This window comes from Vigna unguiculata, chromosome 7 (genome assembly GCF_037176805.1).
Source record: "Vigna unguiculata cultivar grain cowpea cultivar isolate G323 ecotype 2 chromosome 7, ASM3717680v1, whole genome shotgun sequence".
Classification (NCBI taxonomy): domain Eukaryota; kingdom Viridiplantae; phylum Streptophyta; class Magnoliopsida; order Fabales; family Fabaceae; genus Vigna; species Vigna unguiculata.
This window is the reverse complement of record NC_140798.1, coordinates 9,249,615-9,274,205: the sequence shown is the minus strand read 5'-3', so window position 1 is coordinate 9,274,205 and position 24,591 is coordinate 9,249,615. Positions and strand designations below refer to the sequence as shown.

The following is a 24,591-nucleotide window of genomic DNA, read 5'->3' as shown; positions in this document are numbered from 1 at the left end:
AAACACCTGCACCTGGTAACAATTCTCTGGTTCAGTGGTTCTCTCTTGTAAGCTTATTAGCATCTGTATCAGTGCACTAGGGATATTTTTCTAACAATATTTAATATTTCATACTAAAAACAAATTTTATAAAATTCATTAAATTTAAATATTATATTTTAAAATAAATAAATAGTAAAAGCATTCATTAAACAATTATATATAGATATATTTATATATATTAATTCAAACTACAATTAAATAAGAAAATTTTTTATTATAAACATCGAGAAATAAATAAGTAATTTATGAGAAAAAATCATTACATAATAATTATAATAAATAATTTAACATTTATTTATAATAATAAAATTTAACTTTTTAAATAAATTCAATAATTAAAAATTACATTTCTGTGTGTTACAATTATTTTTTATTTTATAAGTAATATAGTATTATTGAAAAATATTATTTATCTTTGTAAAATGAGCTTTTATAATTTAAAATTAATAATATTTTAAATTATTTAATAATAATAATAAAATTATTTGACAATAAAAATTAAAAAATTAATTTAAAATTTAAGTTAATTATTTAAAAGAATATTTATATGCAAGAGAAAAATTTTATATATATACACTACTTTTGGTGACATTTAATTAAGAAAGATATATTTAGAATTAGGACTACGTTAATACGTAAGTAACTAAATTTGAGACAATCATTTATCTATTAAAAAAAATCTTTTATATTAAATAAAACTTTATATTTTTAGACACTAATTTAGAAAATATTAAAACTGATTTAAATATTTCAATAACCATTTTATCAATACACAATAAGCTTTTAAGTGGAACATTTCTATCCTTGGTTATTAGCATTTGGAGCAAAATCAAAGGCATCAAACTGTGTTGATGGTTCTTTTATAAAGCACTATAAAAGAATATATACATGATAATAAACTCTTTTGGGGAGATGGAGTTAATATTAGATACCAAGGTAATGACACATTTCTTTATTCATTAGTGTCAAATGGAATCATTCTAATTGTGTTTTGTTTCATATGGCAGCTAGTCAGCGTAGAAGCTATTTGACGTCAAACACGATTCAAATATTGGTGATAAATTTGTGGTCAACGTGGGCAATATGGATTGCATCTACAGGAAATGGAGTATAAGTGTTGTTCTTTGTTGTCACTCTCTCACTTCAATGAAATTTTTGAATCTAAACGAAGAAGACTTTATCTCTCATTGGTTTAAGAAATCAACTTATGAAGAAACCTACCTCTCAATTATCTACTCAATAAATGGACAACAAGTGTGATAGGTTACTTTTTTTCCTGATATGTTGCCTCCAACCAAATGGGTATTGCCTAGAAGACCCAAGAAGAAAAGAAGACTACAACCTTCAGAGTTAAAAAAGAATGACAACTGAGAAAATGGGGAATACGGAAAAGATGTGTCATGTGTAGACAACTTGCCCATAACATAAGTACTTTCATTTTAAAAAGGGTTAAATATGTATTTGGTCCTTCAAGTTTCAGTGAATTTTGGAATTAGTCCATCTTCGAAACTTTATACTAATTTAGTCCATCATCTTTAGAAATGCATGGATTAGTCATTCTTACCAATTTTTATTAAGTTTATTTGACATTTTAAACGCATTTTATGATAATATTTGAGTTAACATTGAAGCGAAAATGTATCAAACGGTATAAACAATTCAAATACTATCATAAAATACGCTTGAAATGTCAGATAAACTTAACAAAAGTTGGTTAAAAGGACTAAATTCACGCATTTTTAAAGATGAAGGACTAAATTGGTATAAAATTTTGAGGAGGGACTAATTCCAAATTTCACTGAAACTTAAGGGACCAAAAACATATTTAACCCTTTTAAAAACTCAATCAGACCAACCTTCAACTTCTATGTCAAGTCCACTACCTGCATCCACACCAAACCCATCAACTCCAAAAGTTGAAGACACTCAATTTAGTACATCATTTATTCTTGTTGACATGTGAAGATTTGATGAAGCTTTGTTGAAACTACTTGGAGTCATTACTTTGGAATTATGCCTTCATTGATGAAGTTATGGAGATTTAATAGTATTCATGATTAAACAAGCCTTGAACGCGTGGCCTCCACATGGATCTATCATTAGGAAAGAATGTTTGATGTTTGTAATTCACATTGTAGACCTTGTAGCATTACTTTGATGTATTTGGTCTTTATTGTGTTTTTAATCTGTTGAAATAGTTTTCAACAGGTTGAAATGTGTCTTTTAATCTATTGAATGGATTTTCAACAAGTTAAAAGGTTAGTTGCAATAGTTTTAAACTGTAACTTATTCAATCAGTTGAATTATTTTTCAATCGACTAATTTCACATAAGTCAAGTGAAATCAACTAACTATACGGAAAATTCAATCGATTGATTTCACTTAAACCACACTATATATGTTGTGTTTTCAAGAAAAAAAGCCAAGTTTCTGAGTTTTTTAGCGCGAAATCTTATCATTTATCATTGGAAAACTTTCTCTCTCGACAATACACAACTGCAACGTGTTGATTGAAGATCTTAGTTGATCTTGGAGGCATTTTGGCTTGGGATTAGCTTGAAGAAAACATGTATGGTTGGCTAAGGAGAGCCACCATCAGGTTTTGTTGTTCTTGTGCCTCTGGTTGTTTGCCTCATATGATTTTAAGTCTGTAAGTGGGATTCTTGTAGGGTGTGAGTCTAAATTTTTTGTGTGAGTCAAAAATCTTATGAGTTTCTTTGTTCAAAAGTGTAATTTTGGTGTGTGATTTGTAAAACTTTTGAATATAGTGGAAACCAAACTCAGGTTGCCCTGGTAAACTAGATGTAGCTCTATGATTGAGACCGGTATAAAAATAACTGTGCAATTCTCTTTCCTTCATCTCACTCACTTTGAATCACTCTAAAAACTTAAGAAAACCAAGTAATCCATTCTTTGTTGTGCTTTCATGCCTCCTTGTGTAATCTGAGGTTGTATACTTGTTAGAAATATTGATTTTAACAAGTCTTGTATGTAAAATTTTGTTGTTTGAGCTAAATCTGCGAATTCTGCATTCTGCATAAATTCCCAGGATTTTAGCCGATTTATTTGAAATTTTAATCGACTTTTTCATAGCACAAGAACAAATTGGCCTGCTGTTTTATTTTTTGACCGATTGAAAGTGTAATGTTCTGCAGCTTTTACATTCTAATTCTCTAGCCTATTTGATTCAATTAAAAGGGGTTTTAAGCTTTCAAAAAAGTTTTAAACAGTCAATTCAGCCCCCCTTCTTGGCTTAAATCACCATTTTAAACTTACACCTATAACCATCCAATACATCAAAGCAATAATGCTATAAAATATGAAGAACAAAGAAAGAGAATCCCAAAATAGAGCAACAATGCGAAATTGGGTTTTCTAACCTTAGACCTCCAATTAATGATCTCAATGGTCAAAATGAAGAACTTTATGCCAAAGAGCGTTTGTGTGAATTCCATCCTTTGAAACATAAATAAATGCCTTACAACCAAAGACACACTAATGATTATAGCTAACATTCTTGCCAAACCAAATTTTATTTGACATCGTGGTATCCAAAGCAACTACAAGACTAAGATTAATAACATATATAGTTGCAAGCAATGCCTCTCCTAAAAATGCTCATGCAACTTTGCTTCATAAAGCATACATTTAACTCTTTCAACAAAACTCTTATTCATCCTCTTTGTTAAACCAATCAACTAAGGAGTTTTAAGAGGAGTCTTATCATATCTGATACCTTATTGTTTGCAATAAACATCAAAAGGTTCACGATACTCACCACCATTATCAATACGAATACGTTTCAGCTTCTTGCTTAATTACCTCTCAACCAAAGCATGAAATTCCTTGAACTTTTCAAGTACTTGATATTTTCGCTGAAGTGCGTAGACCCATAAATTCCTAGAACAATCATCAAATAAAGTAACAAAGTAAAGTGCATCACTAAATGAATTTACCTTTAATGGTCCATACACATTTGAATGCACCAATTCTAGCAACTTTGACTTCCTTGAGGGATGTTGCTTCTTAAAGGATACTCTGGTTTGTTTGCTAACCATACAATGTGAACATTTCTCAAACTTTGCGCTCTTCAGTCCCAAAAGTACATCTTTTTTGGCTAAGTAATTAAGCCTTTCCTCACTTATGTGCCCAAGATTTCGGTGCCACAAAGATGTGTCCATATAGATATCATTCACATTGTCTTTAGCAACCAAAGATTTAGTCCAATACAATTTATAATTTTTCTCCCCTATGGTCATAGCCAAGTTACCTTTAGTGGGTTTCCATTTACCAAAACCAAAGTGATTGTCATAACCACTATCATCAAGCAAATGCACAGAGATCAAATTAAAATGAACATTTGAAGCGTGTTTGACTCCTCTGAGTAATAATTACACTCCCTTATTGGTTTGCAAGCGAACATCACCAACCTTTGAAACTCCATCATTACCCATCTTTAACATTCCAAAGTCACCAGAAGTGCAAGATGTGAAGAACTCCTTGCTCGGTGTAACATCACTATCAATAATCCATATGATCTCATTACATGCAAGATTAACATACTCAAATTCATGAAGAAGAACAAGATCACCACCTATGGTTGTAGTAGTAACACGATCATAATCATCATGATCATTCTCTTTTTGCTTGCCATTTTCCTCTTTATTCTCCTTTCTCCTCTTAAAACAATATTTTTGAAGGTGCCCTATTTTATTACAATAACAACACTCCACATTCTTATATCTTGACTTGGACTTACTTCTGCTCTTCTCTCTACCATCCTTCGGTTAATTTTTCTGACTTCTACCCCTATTTTTGTGACAAACACCTCACACTAAGATAAAAAAACCATGTGTCTTCTTTTTCATGTCTTCATTAAGAGCATTACTCTTTACAATCTGGAAAGAAACAATTCCATTAAGGGCTAAGTTTGTAATTGAAACCCAAAACATCTCCTAAGACTATGGTAGAGTATATAGTAACCTATACCTCAAATTCATCAAACAATTCAAAAAATATAATTTATTATTGCCTGACTTAGAAGCGTACAAAGACTCAATCTTCTCTCACAAAGTTTTATCATTGTCCTATTAGTAATGTGATTATAAACATTGTCTTCTACATATGTCGAATAAAACCACACACTTGTTGGTACTCAAAGTCTCATTCTTCATTAGACATAGAATCTGACTTTTTGTGTAGCAAAAAGGGGAAGATGCAATTTCTTCACAAACAATAAGACTTTCATCTTACCCTTACATAAATGATAATTTGTACCATTTAAAGAAACCATCTTTGTATTTGTCTTCATCATTCAAAAAGGTAAATATCAAAGAGCTCTGATGCCACTTTGATGGGGAGGGGGGACAATAACTAGAACTAAAAATATCAAAGTATGCAATGGAAATAATTTCCCCAAACTTGCAAGAATCTTTGAGGAAAAACAACAAAATAAAATGACAACAATAATCACAAAAGACAACACCAATATATTTAATGTGAGAAAACCCTTTCAATGTGAGAAATTAAAACCCACAAGCACAAGCTAGTAAATCAAGTTCCATTAATATCAAATATAGGTACAAGAGAGTCCAATCAAAAGCGCAAACAAGCACCTATAACCAACCAATACATCAAAGCAATAATGTTCTCAAATATGAAGAACAAAGGAGAATAAACCCAAATAGAGCAACAATGTGAGATTGATTTCTCTAATCTCATACCTCCATTGGTCAAATGAAGAACTCAGCCAACAAATTTTCTCTCTCTTTTCTCTCTTCCAAAGGTTGAGAAAAATAAACCTCTCTCTTCTGAGCTAGAGGAACCCTCTCCACTTACCATTAAATAGTGATGGAAAACGAGCTTGACTAGTTTGGACTTTTTAGACAGATAGTTGAGAGCCTAACCCAACAATTACTATTCACTTAGTATATGAAATGTGAGATTCAATTATTTAAGATGTGAGAAAGATCATATACCAATATGAAAGAAAGAAAAAAGTTGAACATTAATCTTTTTTTTAGGTAATAAACTCAGTATTAATTGATTGTTGGACTAAAAGTTACATTCTCATTCTTTAAATTTAAGGTAATACATTATATTTTAAATTATTTTATGATTACATTTTATTGTATACATTTTATTTACAATACCATAAATTTATAATATTATATTATTTTATGTATATGTATTTTTAATAGGATTAAATATGTTTTTGGTCCCTTAACTTTGAGTGAAAATTGGAATTAGTCTTTCTTCAAAATTTTGGCCCAATTTAGCCTCCCAACTTTAGAAATACGTGGATTTATTTCTTTTAACAAAATTTTGTTATGTTTATTTGACATTTCAGACGCGTTTCAAGATAACATTTGAGTTGTTTACACCGTTTAATACATTTTCGCTTCAATGTTAGCTGAGAAATGCATTTCAAACATCAAGTAAACTTCACAAAATTTGGTTAAAAAGGACTAAATCCACTCATTTTTTAAGATGAAGAACTAAACTAGTCCATAGTTTCAAAGAGGGAATAATTCAAATTTTCATTGAAAGTTAAGGGATCAAAAACATATTTAATCATTTTTAATATTGTGGATATTATAGTCATGAATGGTTAAATGAAGATTCACAAAGATTTGCCCCACATCAAGATTTGGAACTTAGTAATGAAAGGAAGAAATATTTTAAGATGTGATGTGGATGTAAAGAGATAAGTAAATATAGAGTTTGCAAACTTTTCATATGGAAGGGAAGATTTTGGAATGTTGACTCTTTAAGGGATAAAGGTAAAATGGATGCAAAATCATAATGGACTGTTGATGGAGATCATGCAACAACACTTCAAAAGATAGCTCTTAAGCTACTTGGACAACTATGCTTTTCTTCTTACCTACTCTTCTATACATTCCTTGAAAAGAAATCTTATGACACCTAAAATGATGAATGATTTAGTATTTGTTCTCAAGAAACTCCTTAAAATACAAATAATATGAAACTTAATTGTAGGATAGCGTAGGAGATTGTAAGACCCGGGAAAATTAAATAAATAAATATTTATTTATTTAATAAATGTGAGAGCAGGAATCCTTAACTTAATTAATATGGAAAAAGAAGGCAAGGAGTAATGGTAGTTCAAGTAGTTAAGAGTACTTGATTATTATGAGAGGACTTGGGTTTGAGCCTTATGTATGTCATTAGTATATTAATTTAATTGTTTTATTATTTTAATAATATGCTTGACCATGGTGTGTGATAATATAATCCTAAAGGTGTAAGAATTATCACGAAAGGTGTAAAAATTATCATGAAATATGAATTGATTGAATGCTTGTGCAATTGTTTGGTAATTGAGTTAGGGTTGGTTTGAACCTTGGCTAGCACAATTTAGCCTTGACTTATTTGTATTTTATTATATTTTTTGTTCTACAATGTTAGGGAAAACCTAGAAACCCTAGTAGTCGTCAGAGAAACGAAAGAGGCATGGAATAATATGTTACAGTGCAATGAACTCTCACCTCTTAATGGTGTTAATTGTTATTTTCGTTTTGGGTAATTAAGGGATAATTAATAAGGCTAATAATGGATGAGAGGGAGGAGAGTGGTGCTCGTGGGAAGGCATTTTCATGTGGCTACCAAAATGGAGTTTTAGAACCCTGAAAAGAGGACTTAGAGAGTATTAAAAGGTTGGAAGGAGTGTCCAAGGGTGGATATCAAAGGAGAGATCAATTATGGTTAGGGGAGCTGTCATTTCATGTTTTAATGATATTATATGCAATTACGTTTATATATATATATATATATATATATATATATATATATATATATATATATATATATATATATATATATATATTGATGCATGAAAGTCTTCTCCTGAACCAAATTCTTGTATGGTTTAACTTCTTGATGTTTGTTGTATGTGTTGTATGTGGTTTTAGAGAGAGTATGTGTGTACTTGTGGTTTCCATTGTATTGAGTTGTCTTTGTGAACTCATCAATGCTATGATTAATATGATTCTTCTTTCTGTCTAGGTGTGATGTTTAAAGTTTTTCTTCTATATATGACTCAATTATGATTATTATTTACTATTATTATTATTATTATTATTTTATTTTACTATTATTTTATTATTATCATTGTTTCATTTTAATGATGATTTTATTATCATAATTATTTTATTATTATTGATTTATTTTATTATTATTATTATTATTATTTTATTATTATTGTTTTATCTTATTAGTATTACTTTTTTATTATTATTGTTTGATTTTATTTTATTATTATTTTTATTGTTATTACTTTTATTTTTTATAATTTTGTTTTATTATTATTATTTATATTATTATTATTATTATTATTATTAATTTTATAGTTAATTTTATTATTTTTCCTTTTATTATTATTAGTATTATTCTTATTATTATTATTAATTTCATTTTATTTTATTTTAAAATTATTTTTATTAGTATTATTATTTTATTTTATTATTATTGTTATTATTATCATTGTTTTGTTTTATTATAATTGCTTTATTTCATTATTATTATTATTGTATTTTCTTAGTATTAATGTTTTATTATTAGTTTCATTTCATTTTATTATTATTTTCATTTTCATTATTATTTTTATTTTTAAAATTTTGTTTATTATTATAATAATAATTATTATTATTATTATTTACATTATTTTTGTTTTTATTTTTATTTTTATTAGTATTTTTATTTTTATTTTTATTTTATTTTGTTTTATAATTATCTTTATTATTATTATTATTTTATTTTATTTTACTATTATTTTATTATTATTGTTATTATTATCATTTTTTATTTTATCTATGATTTTATTATCATTATTATTTATTATTTGCTTTATTTATTATTATTATTTTATTATTATTATTTTATCTTATTAGTATTATTGTTTTATTATTATTGTTTCATTTTATTTTATTATTATTTTTATTATTATTATTTTTATTTTTATTGTTTCGCTTTATTATTATTATTATTATCATTATTGTTATTGTTGTTTTTTTATGATTATCATTATTACTATTTTATTGTCCGTGCGATATTTTTAGGGTAATGGTTATGTTCTTCCTACTTTGTATTGTTTGGTTGTCTAGGATTTTGTGTTGGGTATAACACTTTGTTTTAATGGTTTTATGTGGATTTATTGTGATTCTCCGGGATGTATAAAAGCAAGAATATGGTTGTGTTTGATGTATGACATATGATATTGTGTAGTTGAGTTCAACTTAATGATATGAAAGTGTATTTACTTGTCATGGATGCATGTTTTGTGTGAACTGAGTGTTTTGTGTAAATAGGTTCATTGGAACCTATTCTAGAGTGTCAAATACCAGTAAATTATCAGTTACTGGTGTGGCATATGGTGAAACGGTGTAAACCACCAGGAGATAGGCCACAAAGTGAACTCTAGAGTAAAACCCAAGAAGTGGTTTCGCCAGGCAGTGTGTTGTAGAACTGGGCTTAGACCAAAATCCAGTGGGTTGGCACCCAACGACGCCAAGTGTTCTGCCAGGTGGTCTAAAACGCGAGTTAACCTAGCGATGTGGATGTTATGTTAGGTGGTTTTGAATGTAGTGATGGATTATGTGAGGGATTCTTCACAGCTTTGGATGGAGGTCTTGATGCGATGCTTTGTTGGGGGCCCAGTTATGAGTGCAACTTGTATTGGGGTAACACGTGGCCACTCAAAGTTGTAGCCTGGTGGTTTTGGAAATCTAATGGATTGTGCGAGATCGTGGCTCGTTCAGATGGGTTCTGGAAGATTACCCTTCTCGGTGTTATCCGACGAGTTTGGTAGTCTTGGGACAAATACGGACTGTGGTTCGTATTGGAGAACTCCACTTGGTGTCGCGGATCGTGGCCGTGGCAAATTTATTCCCGCGTGTGGACTATTAGGTGGTAGCCTGTAGTCGGAGGGGCGAGTAAATACTCGTGGCAGCAAGGATCGATCAATGTAATCATTAAAGGGTGTAGAATCAAGTGGCGTCCATATGAAGATTTGGAAGTCGAGGTTTTGATGAACAAGTAAGGGTTGTGCTCTTGCCGGGTTTTGGTGAGCATGCAAGGGTGGTTGCTTGTAAGTCCTAAGGAAAGTAATGCTCTTACCGGGTTTTGGTGAACAGGTAAGGGTTGTTGCTTGTTCTTCCCAGGAGGTGTTGGGGCGTAGAAAAGGAAACTGGTTGGTTATGAGAGAATAATATACTATGTGATGAGACTTGGGAGTATTAGAACTATTGGAATATTGTATGGTTATTTATTATATTATGTAATGCACTTTTATTGTGTTGAGCTCACACTATCTACTTGTGTTTGACAATGATCGTGTAATGTGTTACACGGAAGCAGATGATGTTGTAGGGGTGCTGGTGAAACATAGATTCATATAAGGGCTAGCTTGGAAAAAAGCCTTTAAGATGTTTTCTTGTTTTATGGATTTTAAACGTTTTGAAACATTTATCTTACCAGACTTGGAATTTATAATCAACAATTATAGTTTGTGGATTTTGATTTATTGTAGTATAATAAATGTTGTAAATTTTTCCGCATTTGAGAAAATGAATTATTATAAATGAGATTTCATATTTTTTCTTATTCTAATGTTACAGATATACTTTTCATTCAATTTAGTTTTTATTTTATTATTAAATCAAGCTTCAATCAACTTCTAACTTGAATTTTAATTTCACAAACACAAATTGATATCATGAAGAGAAAACCAAACTTAAAGAAGAAAAAAACAAAATCAAAACAAAAAATATGAGTATAAATAAAAAGTTAATTTAATTTCTTTAATCTTGATTTTGTGAATTGATCTTCAAATATCTTTCAAATATCTAGTTCTTCGTAGTAAATAATAAAAATGCAACATGGATAAGAAGTAAGCATGACTAAAACAAAATAAAATAAAAGATAGAAAATGGTCAATTAAATTATACCTATCTTTTAATATTAATGATTAATTTAATTATTTACAATATATGTGAATATAAATTAAAATTAAACTAATTATGAATTACACAATTATATTTAGTAATAAAAAATTGAATAGTCTATATAAATTATTGAAGTAGTAATTTTTAATAGTTAAGATAAATTTAGATCATTCATTGTTATTAATAATGTAAGTATAATGTTAAAATAAATATTACTTATTATTACTTATAATTTATAATATCTTTAATAGTATGAACAGTTTTCAATCGAATATTAACAGTAATTAATTATAAATTTCCATGTGTTTAAATTTCTCTATTACTTTATATTGAAATATTTTAACTATTTCTAAATTATTATTATGATTCATTGTATTTTTTATATATTTTTAATAATATTCATAAATCTAAACTATTTTCAAATATTAAAAATAGTTTCTATTTTTAAACTTTATACGTCTATTTTAAATCATAAAAGTAGTGGAATATAATGTTTAATAGCACTTATGTATTTTATATTATGAAATATTAATTCATTAAATATAATTTTTCATAATTTTTAATTATGTATTGCCTTATTAAATTAAAAGGTTACATTAAAAATATTGAACGAAAATCATTTATAGGAGACGTTTTGCAATTTTCTTTCCTAAACAATAGAGTAGTTTTTTTCGTAAATAAACTTTGGATTATGCTATTTTGATATATTTTTTAGTCCTAGTTTATTTTTGAAAAAAAAAATCATTTTCTTCCCTGGTGGAGGGAATTCTTATAATAAACGCAAAAGAGAAAAAAAGAAAGAAAGAAAGAAAAAGAAGTGTGTGTGCGATATCCGTGTGAAATTCTCAGCCATAAAAAAATAAATAAAAAAGGAATAAAAATGAATAAATAAATAAATAACATTTTGAGCGTGAAACCAGAAGTGTGTCCGCATGCGCGGTGAGTTCGATAAATTGAATAGTCAAAACCGGCTTTGATCAATCACCGAACCGTTGTAGCATTCTTTAACGTGGCGTGTGTTTCACTCCGTTCCGTTCCAATGGCAGAAACCTCTGCACTATGCTTCTCCACGTTCAGATTCTCTTTCGTTCCGTTCCGTTCTCCTCCCAAGACCTTCAACAACTCCTTCCCTTTTTCTCCTTCTCCTTCCGTTCCTCATCCTCGCCTTCTCCATTTCGCTCCCAAAGCCTCCCCCGGCGGTAACTTCTCCGGCGACGATTCCTTCGCCTTTTTCCCCTGGTCCGATTCCGTTAACGGTACGCTTTTCCTTCAACATCGCTGATTCTGAATTTCAGAATATGAGGTTCATTTTTCAATGTTTTCACTTGAAGTATGGCAATTGGAATTTATTCGGTCTTCTATAAGTCAAAGAAAAAAAGTTAAGGCCTTTTCTTGAACGTTTATAGTTAGAGATTTTTGTGAGTGTTGATTCATTTCACTTGTGATTTTATCCCAATGTTTGCATTTTAAAGCATCTAGGTGAGATGATGAATATCAGGTTCAGAAATGATTCAAGCTTCCTGCTTTGAGTTGTATATGTAGTAATTAGTTGATGAGTTGTTATCCTTTATGTTTGCGACTTCTCAGAAATTCAATGGGTTCCTGAGGAGAGAATTACATTGTTCACTCCTGATGGACTGATCCAGATCGGTGGCTCCATGGTTCCTCGCCGTGTCAGCTCTTCTGATGTATGATTTGTAAAATTTCATTCTTTTCTGTTTACAATTTAACAATTAGAACTTAGAGGGAAACTTGAATGTGCTGTTGGTTATGTTTAGTCCACCACATCCATTTGGCTCCAAAATCTTGATTTCTTGATTTATGTTGAGAAAATCCTAACAGTGATTTTTATTGATGAGTGATAACTTTAACACATTTTCAAGAATTCACGCAAACGCTCTTTGGGGTTGAAGTTGGACCAAACAAAGCAGTGTCCACCTAAAACTCATGTTGAACGTTTAATCCAATAAGAAGAGGGGAAGGACTGCATTATTGAATAGGCTTTGAAACTATTTCAAGAAATCAACTACCTTAAAAGCTAAGGCGGTTATAGGTTGAAGTCCAACTTGCTTCTTGTCATGTTTATAAGATTTTCATTTGGTAATTTTAGTATACTACATTTTGTTACACGATTAGGCTCGTTGCCCTTTTACTTCTCATGCTAAAAGGTATCTTGGTGTTTCATATCGAATACTAGGCCATTGAATCAGCTTTTTAGCCCAAGACAGCACAGACACAATATGCATTTTCTTGAACCTTTCTCATCTTTGACCCATGCTTGTTTACAGTACATCTCAATGCTATCTTCTTTTAAATTGGCTAATATATTGTTATACTTCACAGAAGAAGCAAGGGAAATCAAAAACTACACAAAAGTTCCAACGGTTTCAAGAAAGTAATTACATGGATCCCAACCAAGGTCTTTGTCTGGGTGCACTCTTTGATATTGCTGCTACTAATGTGAGCCCTCGATCTTTTAACTAAAACTCCTATACGAGAATTTAAAGCATCCTTTGCCATCTCATATATGAAGTGCCCTCTTATCTCATACGAATTGCCCTCTTTCCAGGGACTTGATATGGGCAGAAAACTTTGTATTTTTGGTTTCTGCCGTTCCATTGAGATGCTTAGTGACGTTGTGGAAGACACTGTTTTAGAGCATGGTGGGGAGGTATGCTATACTTTTTTCTTTGAGTAAAGCTATTGCGTTCAGGTTCTGATTATATGTTGAAGAAAGTTTCGTCAAAATTGCAAACCATTGTTGAAATTTGACGAGACTACCTGGTCTGAGGATAATTTCTAAAGAATAATGCTATAGATAAAAAATAGGGATATAAAACCCTCAACTTTCTGCACCATTTAATTTAACTCTATGGAGGTATTTGGAAGAGGTTAGTGGAACTTATTTAGTTATTTGAGCCTATGAAAATAACGTATTACTCCTATAAACTTTTTTTAACTTTATTCAGTAAGCATCTTAGTAAAACTTATTACAATAAATTCTTTTCAACTTCTTTCAGTAATTTTGGGGCTAAATTTATGTCATAAACTATTGTTTGATAAGAACTTGATAAATTGTTGTAGATCTCACATCAGTTAAAGATATGACCAAATTATTATATTAATGAGTGTAAAACCTCTCCTTATGAATAAGTTTTGTAAGGTTAAATTAAGCCTAAATTTACTTTCTAAGATAGTATGAAAAACATATCCTAACAAGGTTTCTTGGACTAATATTGTGTTGGATGCTATCAATATTTAATTTTATATTTGAGATGTCTACTTCTCAATATGAGGAGACATGTTTGATAAGGTTAAGTTAAACTTAAATCTACTTAATCTACTTTATAAGATAAATAGCCACTTAAAGAAGTTTTTTACTCCAATGCACCCTAGATATTTGCAGGGTCACATTAGTATAAGTTTTGCACATGTACACAACACAAGCAAGCCAACGGCTGTGCATACTGATTGTTGTTTTCTGTTTTCCATCAAATTTCTACTTACAATATTGTCTCTTTAATTGTACCAACTCTTTTCGATCAAGCTTCAATTCTTGTTATCTTGTTTAATTGAAAAGTACAAGTTAGAAAATTGTAGAAGTCGGAATCGGAAGACCATTATCCTGCCAGTATCAATCATTAACTGGTTCTATCAGTTAGAAAATTGTCATTGAAAATTGTATTCAGCCATTTTCGTTTGGTTGTATCAACTTACATATTAATTGATAACTGGATTTTATGGGCAATTTCATTTCTGGTAATACTGGAGGCATTTACCAAGCAACTTTTCCATTGATGGTCACAATATCCAGATGTTTTCATCTGATATAGTTTCAATAGAATTTCTCAGAACGTTAGAACCCATTTTACATGGCAGGTTATTGCTGCAGAGAAGGCAAGCAAAGGTGATTTACATGAGAAGCTAACCATGACTGTTGCAGTGCCATTATTGTGGGGGGTTCCTCCAGCTTCTGAGACGCTTCACCTCGCTGTTAAAAGTGGTGGAGGGATTGTAGAGAAGGTCTATTGGCAATGGGACTTTCTGTAAATACATATTTTAGGTCCCCTAACCATTCTTTCCTCGCTCTGTACATAAAATTGTATCTCTGTATATGTACACAAAAAATTAATGTCATAGTGTATCTCTACTTGTACAACAAATTATGTCCGTACATTGGACCATAATGAACACTTAGTTCTGACTGTGCATACTTTGTTAAAAGTCATTGAAATTTTTCATTTGTCTATGATTCCATTAATAAAAATTATGTAACCCATCAATTAATAAGTTTTTATGAATAAGTATCTAGTACATCTATAAAATTATTTTAAAAGTTAAACTATTTATTTCTTTCTCAGTCCCTTTAATTTATTTGAAGTTCTATATTTGTAGTCATATATGTGTTGAAATTCTCACTTGTCACTGCAGACCTACAAGGAGACATATTTGATATAATAGTAAGATTATAGTAAAAACACATAAAGCAAAACAAGAATAAAAAGACATTATGTGGATGGATAGTTAAAGAAACGAAAAAAAAAAAGAGTAAAGATTTAGGATGGAGTGAAGAAAGGTGCATTACTTGTTGAAGTAACATTGACTTTCATGCTTCTCTAAGATAAATTTTAAGTGTTGAATCACTTTTGACTCTTAAGAACCAAAACAAGTCTCTAAGATTCTTAAGGGATTCAAGGGTGGCAAGAATGATTCACTAATTCAATATCTTCAAAAGTTATTTTACAAGAACTAGTCATAGATATTTATAGGACAAATCATCGTCAAAAATTGAAATGCTAATTATTGTAAAATGAATACTATTTCATAGCTTAGCATGCGTTGGCTGAATTATATGAAGAAAAATAAAAGGGATAATTCAACTTATAAAAGCTTCTTGATAAAGATAATCTTCATGTTTTCCATAATTGGCTCACACTCTCCATGCATGATTCACTTTGACCTTGCCTATTGGGCTTGAAATATTGCCAATGGTTCCTTGTTTGCTGGCATTCATTTGTCTGTCTGCACCATAGTTCCTTTTAGGCGATAGACATAATTACGACCTAAGCTAGAATTAATTTTTACTCCTAAAATTATAAATGAAAGAAAATACCATGAATATGAATTTTAATTTCAAAATAAAAGTAAATTTTATTCTAAAACTTCAAAGAATCACTTTTTTTAAATTATTTGTTAAAACTATCAAGATTATTCTCATTCATCTTGATATCATCTCTCTTTTTTTTAAGAGAAGTTGACTTTCGATGTTTGTTAAAAAATCTATAAAAGATGAACAATCCAATTAGTATATTGAAATTAATGTTAAATGGTTACTTTTAGTACATAGTATATTTCAAAATACTCTACTAAACAATATTTATATTTTTAATTCTTTCTTCAAATTTTCTCGAAACAAAAGCAATGTCATGTTTTAAAGAGGAATTTTTCCATTTTTCCATTTTTTTTTAAAAAAATTACTTTCAATAAGATAATAGTTGTGTTAAGCACATACTCGTTATAACAACAAAGATAAAAATAGTCTTTGGTATATATAAAAGAAACCATAAAAATTAAAAATAATACTCTTTTTATTTGAAACATCTCTAGTATCTTCTTCTATCCTAGCAAAAGTTGGAATTTGGGAAGACATAGAATTCCATGTCGTACTTTCCAATGTTTTTTCAAATACTTAGCCTCTTCCACTTGCATGCTTGATCTTTCAAATCTTTTTTTTTTCTCTATAGTTTTCACATCTTTTTTATTTTTTTTCATTTTGGTTTGTTCCTTGTTAACTTCTCTAGGTGATAAAAAGGTTTCCATGTAACCTTGTGCTTTTGTGCTCAAAAGAAAAATTGTTGATTATGCTATCATATAATACTTTCCTATCAATTGTAATAGGCTACCAAGTAAAATACTATTGGCTTCCATAGACACGATATCACAAAAATTCATCTTTATACTTTTTTTATAGAAAATTTGATGAAGACAAACATATTCACGATAATTTCATCACACTTGTTCATAAAATGTTCTTTGTCACTCTTGTGCTAGTCACACTAAAGCAACTTCTTCCATATGACTAAGCACCATTTGTCATTAATTAGATATCATGTATGAAAATTATTTTCTCTTTATGACTCATCAAAACCCTATACACTTGTCCAAGCATTCACCTAATTATTAAAAATTCACTCTCACAAGAAACTTTGTATTCATTATTGCTTGGAAAAGGAGACAAAGAGGGTGATTTAAATGTATATAATGTGTTTATACTCTAAACATTTTAAAACATTTAATGAAATTTATTTTTACGAAGTAAAAGTGGTAGGCATGTAAGACTTTTTGACCCTTGAACTACAATGAGAAATCTCCTTAGATATCTTTGAAGGATTTTTACCATATTCATTTCTACTCTTGCCCTTCCAAGTTAAGTTATAATAGTTACTCTTATGAGTACTTCTCTTTTACATATATTTTCTCTTAAGTTGTATTTCAACTCTAATAGTTTGATGAACCAAAATTTCAAGAAAAAAAAATAGTCATACATATAATTCAGCTATATCCTGAATATCTCTATTGAATCTACTCATGAACCTAGCCATTTTATCATCTTTATCTTCTTTAATATCAAGTTTCATCTATAGTGAACATTCACACATCTATCTCATTATTCAAGTCATTGGAGTTTCAAAATGACTTCCTTTTATGAATAAGAAGGCACAAATCTAGTTTGCATACACTATTTGAGTTGTGAGATCAAGCACAACCTCTTATTTTGTCCAATATCATCACATACTCTAGAAACTCTAGAAAAATTACAATTTTGTAATTTTGAAGGTGTCATTGTTCATCCTCATCATGATTTTCCATTGTTAGAAGAACTTTTATACTTTCTTCTTTCTTTCAAAATAATGTCCATTTTTCTGAATTTTCCTTTTAATTGGTCATTTTCCATCTTAAATCTAACCATGAGAACAAAAAAGACAAAAAAATCTTGACATTTTACCTATAAAAAAATATACACAAAAAAAAAAAACTAAAACAATACAAAAGTTGGAAATTTAATAAAATCGAACCAACATTAATAAAAGAACAAACTTATCATATTTCTTATACATGTATCTATATAACTAAAACCTTAATTTATTATTTTTAATTTATTTTTAAAAATAATTAACATATTAAATAACATTTAAAATAATTATTATTGAATGAAATTTTAATCCATTTTAATTCCAAATTTCGTACATAATTTATTTTCATAAAAAACATATTGCATAAAACATGAATAAAATCTATAAAATACATCACCACATTCATGTGGAATAATGATTCGAGGAGAGTGACATGTAATGCTGCAAATTTGCAAAATACAAAGGAAAATTTACACCTCTTGAAGGCCTTACAAATGAGTTTGACCTTGGTGAAGGATGTCAAGGCTTTGGTGTCCAAAATTGTAAAGCTAAATGGCAAAATTGCTAGTCTGAGAAGGGAACACAATCTTGACAGGAAAATCATTGCTAAGGGATAAGACAAGTGCTCTATGATGCTCCAAATATGAAGGCTATGGGAATTAAACTCATCAATGTCCTAATTGGAATGCAGGTCCCATGACTAATGAATACCTGAAAAACTACATTCTATTTTTGAAAAGGAAGGAAGAAAGAACATGGCAAAAGCTAGAGGTGTTGAAAAGAGATAAACAAGAGCAAATAGCTCAAAAAGAGCAAGAAAGACTCACATAATTTGAGCGATCATTCTCATAACCTTTTTTCTCTTTAGAGATACTAGAATTCGTAGAAGAATGAATTTCTCGATCCTTAGTGTAAGGTTAAGATTGCAGCCAAGAACAATTTACATGTTCTCATTTGAGTTCTTAAAACTTGTTCCATTAAGAACCAAAACTGAGTTTGGGTTGGCAGATATAAAAGCAATTGTAGCCGAATTTAGTACGAGAGAATATAATTAAGCTCACATCCTAAAAGAAAAAATAAATTCAAATAATGATTTAACCCATCTCAAGACACCTAATGCACCATTAATATCAAGTCTTTGGACAATAGTATTAACTGCTAGTGGTACCTTATTGTAATGATCAAACATTGATAATAAAACATGTCCAATAACAAACCCATCTCTGGATTGATTTATCATTGATAGACAAAACCTTATAATTATCACATATTTACCATCACAAGTGTGCGTAAGACCCGAGAAATTTAAATAATTAAATAAATAATTATTTAATAAATGCGGGTAGTAGGAGCCTTTATAACATTTAATGCAAATTGTTATGATATGGAAAAGTACTAGCTCAAGTGGTTGAAAGTACTTGGTTGTGTGAGAGGACTTGGGTTCGATGTAATAAAGCTAAGGAACGAAAGTATGTGCGAGGAAGCATTGTATCTGGAGTTAAACACCAATCTTAGAATAAAGGGTGAAGGTGTGATGACGTTTCATAGGAAATTGTGGTCTGTTTTAGGTGACAAAACCAGTAGAGGTGTGTTTCTGGTATGGTGCTTGGCGGTAATAGGAGTGTCTCCAAGCGAGAGGACCATTAGGGAGGTTCTTGCACCGCGTGGCGCCTGGCGGCAAGGTGTGCTCCGCCAGGCGATAGACCCTACAATAAAAGGTCTAACTGGAGCCTGGCGCCTGGTAACGGGGAGGTCCCGCCAAGCAGTCTACACAAACGTTTTGCCTGGTGACGCTTAGGCTGCGCCAGGCGATAATGCTGCAGGTATTAGGCTGCGTGTGTTGTTTGTACGCAATGATGCAAACGTGGATCAAGAGATGTTGTTAAGTTTTCATTATTTTGTCAGATTTTGGAATTTTGTTAAGATTATTACTTTAGCTTTAATTGAATTGTGGTGCATTGAACGATGTTTTAAATTTTTCCCGTGTTTGCGAATAATAAAATCACGATGTTTGAATTTTAATTCTGATTTATTTATTTTAATTAAGTAATTTTCAGTAGGGATGTTACAGTGTGTATGTAGTCCGGCCAAATATTAATCTTCCTTTAGGCATTAATAATTGCATGGATATACATAAACACAAACATTTAACATTTCTCACGAACTATCTCCTCAAGAGAGGTCACTTTGGCGACTTCTTCATTCAATATGCTCGTAAAAAAAGTTAAATTACCAAAATTTGAATTCTTATTTATATATCAAAATCAAAATTAATTTTAATTCAAATGCCTACATATGTCAGTTTCACAAAATTAATTAATTTTATTTTATTTTATTTATTCATTTCTTTATTATAATCACATAACCTAGCATTCATGTGATGGATCCTAACCCAAACTAGAAAGTGGCTAAGTAGGCCAACACCTCAGCAATGCTAAGCCCAACGACCCATGTCAGCCTCAACCTAGAATGGCCAACCAAAGAACCTTATGAGTCAGCCACAACCACGAGTACAACAACGTCAACCTCCTCCGTTCAGGTTGCGCAAGTTGCCCCAAATAGTGTCAAAACCAGGCCCCTCAAGGCAAACTTTTTGCCTTCCATACGCAAATACCAACAAACCCCTTTTTCCACCACGAACCACCAAAGGATGTAGTAGCGACGAAGAAAGATACCATCTCCTTGAATGAGTCTTGCCACGAAACATCGCAACAACTTCTAACCATATTGATGCTTGCAAAGCACCATTGCCCGAGAGAGATCCCATGAGCACACCTGCACCATGAGTCCAACACCACCACAAACTTGAACCTGCAATCTGCACCTGCAATTTTCACCTGCGAACGTAAACAGATCGGGAACCAATGCAACAAAAAATTTGTCATCGAAGCAGCTCACCACTAGATCGCATTTATGTCAAACACTGACAAACTCTCAAATCGCTGCCATCACTACCGCGAGCTCCGAATGCAGGAACGAGAAACCACTAAAGACGTTGATGCGGACCCCCATAGCAAGCAGCGCGACTCTTCTATATCATCATGACAAACACGAACCGCATCTCCCATTATGAATGTGCCACCTACGGTCGTGAATACGCCACCTTTGCAGCATCATCACTACTCTCATTTACACCACATTTGCAGCAGCATCACTACTCTCATTGGAAGCGAATCATATGAGATCAGTGAAGCCACCAGAGAGAGAAAAACCATATTAGGAATGCGACCATATAATCACACTACTTCTAAAGGTGAATATATAACCTAGTGGATTTTGTCTCTTCTTAATCATAGCTCTAGTTAGCATCATTCTACCCTTCTAGTACAATGGGAAATCCATTATATTCAATGACATAATTCATTGAATCTCTTAGGTATCTCAGAAGTCTTGAAAGTGTATCTCAACATTCATAATATTGTTCTTGGGAGAGTAATATACTATCTACGTTCCTTATTATTCTAACTTCTAAAATCACATTGGCTTCACCTAGAAATAACTTATATTTCAAAGTAATATAACTTATATTTCAAAGTTAGATTATAGAAACAACTTAGTTCTAGAGACTATTTTATTGCATATATGAGTCATTTGCACGCCATCCACATATAAATATTTAATGACATATGTAAGATCTAGGAAAAATTAAATAGTAATTAAATAATTATTTAATAAATGTGGGTAAAGAGAATCTTTAAGTTAATAAATGCGGAGTATTATGATGTGGAAAAGTATTAGCTCAAGTGGTTGAGAGTACTTAATTGTGTGAGACGACTTGGGTTCAAGTCTTATGTATGTTATTTTTGTGTGTTATTAAATTGGTATTATTTTTATGTATATTAAACGCGTGGTTGAGTTTTATAATAATTGAATTATATTGATTAGTATAAAATAAGAATTAGTTGAATGGTTTGGTATTGGTTTGGTATGTGCATGGGGGTGGGTTCAAACCTTGGAGGACCCAAAGGAAATTCTATTTTTTTTTGGCTATTTTTAGGTTTGTCTTGAATTTGAAGGGTTAAAGGAACCCTAGTAAACTTAGCAGTCAAGGATGGTTGGAGGGACAAGAGGAATTCAACAATTGAATGGTAATTAACATTACCATCAACCCATTTTATTTAGTTTTCGTTTTGGTAGGTTAAAGGAGTAATTAAGAGAGTTAAATTGGGAGGGAGAGAAGAATTTGAGAGGAACAAGGACCTGGAATTGTGAGGAAAACATCTGGGCAGAGAGGTACCTTTATATAGGCGAGAACTACAGAGAAAAATTAGGAGTGAAAGCCATTTTTGCAGAAGGACCAAAGGAGAAGAGAGTTGCTTGAAGGACATCTCTTCAATTCGAAATTAGGGCAAGGATATCAGGTTAGGGGAGTTGTTTATTGTATGTTTTGCGTGTTTTTGAATAGTTATATACTGCTATATGAGGATTGCATGATTTTTCCTCTGTTTGACGTCGTTCTGCACTGTTCCATTGAGGTTTCTGGATTTTTCCAGAAACCGCCTGACGGTTCAACCCCTACCGCCAGGCGACACATCATATATGGTGGTTGTTCTTGATTTGGGCTTGAATCGCCTGGCGATGATGAATATCTGCCAGGCGGTGCGACGTTGCTTGCGTAATTTTATTGGTTTCTGATCGATACAATGATTATTGGACTCCTGAAGGAGTGTTTATGGTTATTATCGTGTGTTTTATGTGTTGTATATTAGTATTTAAGCGTGTTTTAGGAAGCCACGTATGAACAAGTAAGGTTGGAATTTGGGGGTTCTTGTTTTAGGAATGGAAATAAATTAATGTAATGCTAACAGTGGATATGACACGGAAGGAGACAATATTGAACTAGGTAATTTGGTGAATTCGAGTGAATCAGTGTAGGACGGTAAATTGAATTGAGAGTAAAACCAAGAAAATGGGGAACGCGTAGTAGTAGCAGGGAAAACCAGGAGGGCGCATGTACTGTGACACCGCCTGGCGGCATCGTGCTGTCCGCCAGGCGACGTCTGGGACAGGATCAGTGAATTGCTTTGTTTGGGGGACTGCGAGGGAAGTGGGTGGTGATGGATTAGGATAAACGATTGGACTCTTTTAAAATAAGGAGAATAGGTGCCAACAAGAGGTAGTGATTAAGGCTTGGGAAGTAGCTGGCGGGAATAAGATAATTGGGTTATGGTAAACCAAGCTAAGTAAGAAATAATTGTATATATTGTAATACATTGGGTTATGGTAATACAAGCTGAGTAACAGGTATTATGGTAAGTGGGGGGGGGGGGGAGATACTATTGTAGACGATAATTGGTTTCTTTGGAGGAACTATTGGGGTATGTTAAATTACGATAAATTCTGGGTTGGATATGAATTGATTTTACTTGGTGTATTCTGGCATGGTGATGTGTACTTCGTTACTAGGATTAATATGTGAAATTGGTATTGGAATTTAGAGGCCTTAAGATCTATAAACAATGCCAAAAACCAGTAGCTGTACGCTACTGGTATGGCGCCTGGCGGCACGGGGTGGGCCGCCAAGCGGTAGAGTTCAAATCAGTGGCAGAGGCCACTGTTAGCAGGAGGCGCCTGGCGGTAGGATTGTGTCCGCCAAGCGGTAACGCAGCTGGATGGCTCCTGTTTGGTTTCAGGCGCCTAGCAGTAGAGTACTGGCCGCCGGGCGGTTTTATGCCAGTATCCGCCTAGCGGTGTCTAGGCGGTACCAAACGGGTTTTGTGGCTGTATAATTGGTTTTTAATTTGATTAGTGGACTTGAAGGACTAAGTTCACTTTTTTTATGCTTGGGCTTGATGGACTAAGTCCAATAGGGGTTTGGGATGTGCTTGAATGGTTGAACGCATGATGGGCATGGAACTAGATGAGTTCCCGTCGGCTACTATTGGGCGAGGAGTCCTTAGTATGGTGATTTCATGCGTTGTCGCATGATGGGCAAGGAACTGTGATGTTCCCGTCGGCTACTATTGGACGAGGAGTCCATAATATGGTGATTGGGTGTGTGCCAGGGTCCAAGTTGAGTAAGCTTGGATGTGTTACTACAGACGAGGAGTCTGTAGGGTTGGACTATGAGCAGGATTGACTCGTAGGGTTGGACCAAGAAAGGGATAGTTTCGTGAGGGCACAGTAAAAGTCCCAAGACCTAGTTTCATGCATACGACTCATGAAGGAATATGAGATCAGGGGTGGATGACTTGTAATTATCATATATATGAGTAAATTCTTATTGGGATGGGTATCATATTTAATTTGTTTTATATGCATAGCTCACCTTATCTGTGTGTGTGACGATGATCGGATGATTTATTATCCGGGAGCAGATGTTTTGACAGGTGAGCCAGGAGACGCTTGAGACTGGAGAGCGGGATCATGTTATGGGCTTTTGAAGATTTGAATTTTTGATGTATTTATGTTTTGGAACATTAGCCACTTTTGGCTTTTATAAGTTGTAATGATTTTGGATTGCGAACCATTACAATGTTTTGAATTTGCGATTTTAATTTTCCCGCGTTTTGGGAACATGTATTTTATAAATGAGGAATGATTTATATTATCGTATTTATTTTCATTTATTTAATTGTTTATGATATTTTCAAAGTAATATTCCTTAGGGATGTTACAACATATGTTCCTGCGGAAACAATAACAAAGTATCAGAAAGCACAAATCATATC

The 24,591-nt window shown here is 31.8% G+C and overlaps 1 protein-coding gene across 1 annotated transcript; it reads left to right on the top strand.

Annotated features, from left to right (window-relative positions):
• The first annotated feature begins 11,924 nt into the window (after positions 1–11,924).
• Positions 11,925–15,217, top strand: LOC114190220 (D-tagatose-1,6-bisphosphate aldolase subunit). Its single transcript, XM_028079019.2, has 5 exons — positions 11,925–12,262; positions 12,594–12,694; positions 13,350–13,466; positions 13,576–13,677; positions 14,886–15,217. The coding sequence occupies exons 1-5, from the start codon at positions 12,046–12,048 to the stop codon at positions 15,054–15,056; spliced, it is 708 nt and encodes a 235-aa protein (XP_027934820.1). The 5' UTR covers positions 11,925–12,045; the 3' UTR covers positions 15,057–15,217.
• Positions 15,218–24,591: the final 9,374 nt, after the last annotated feature.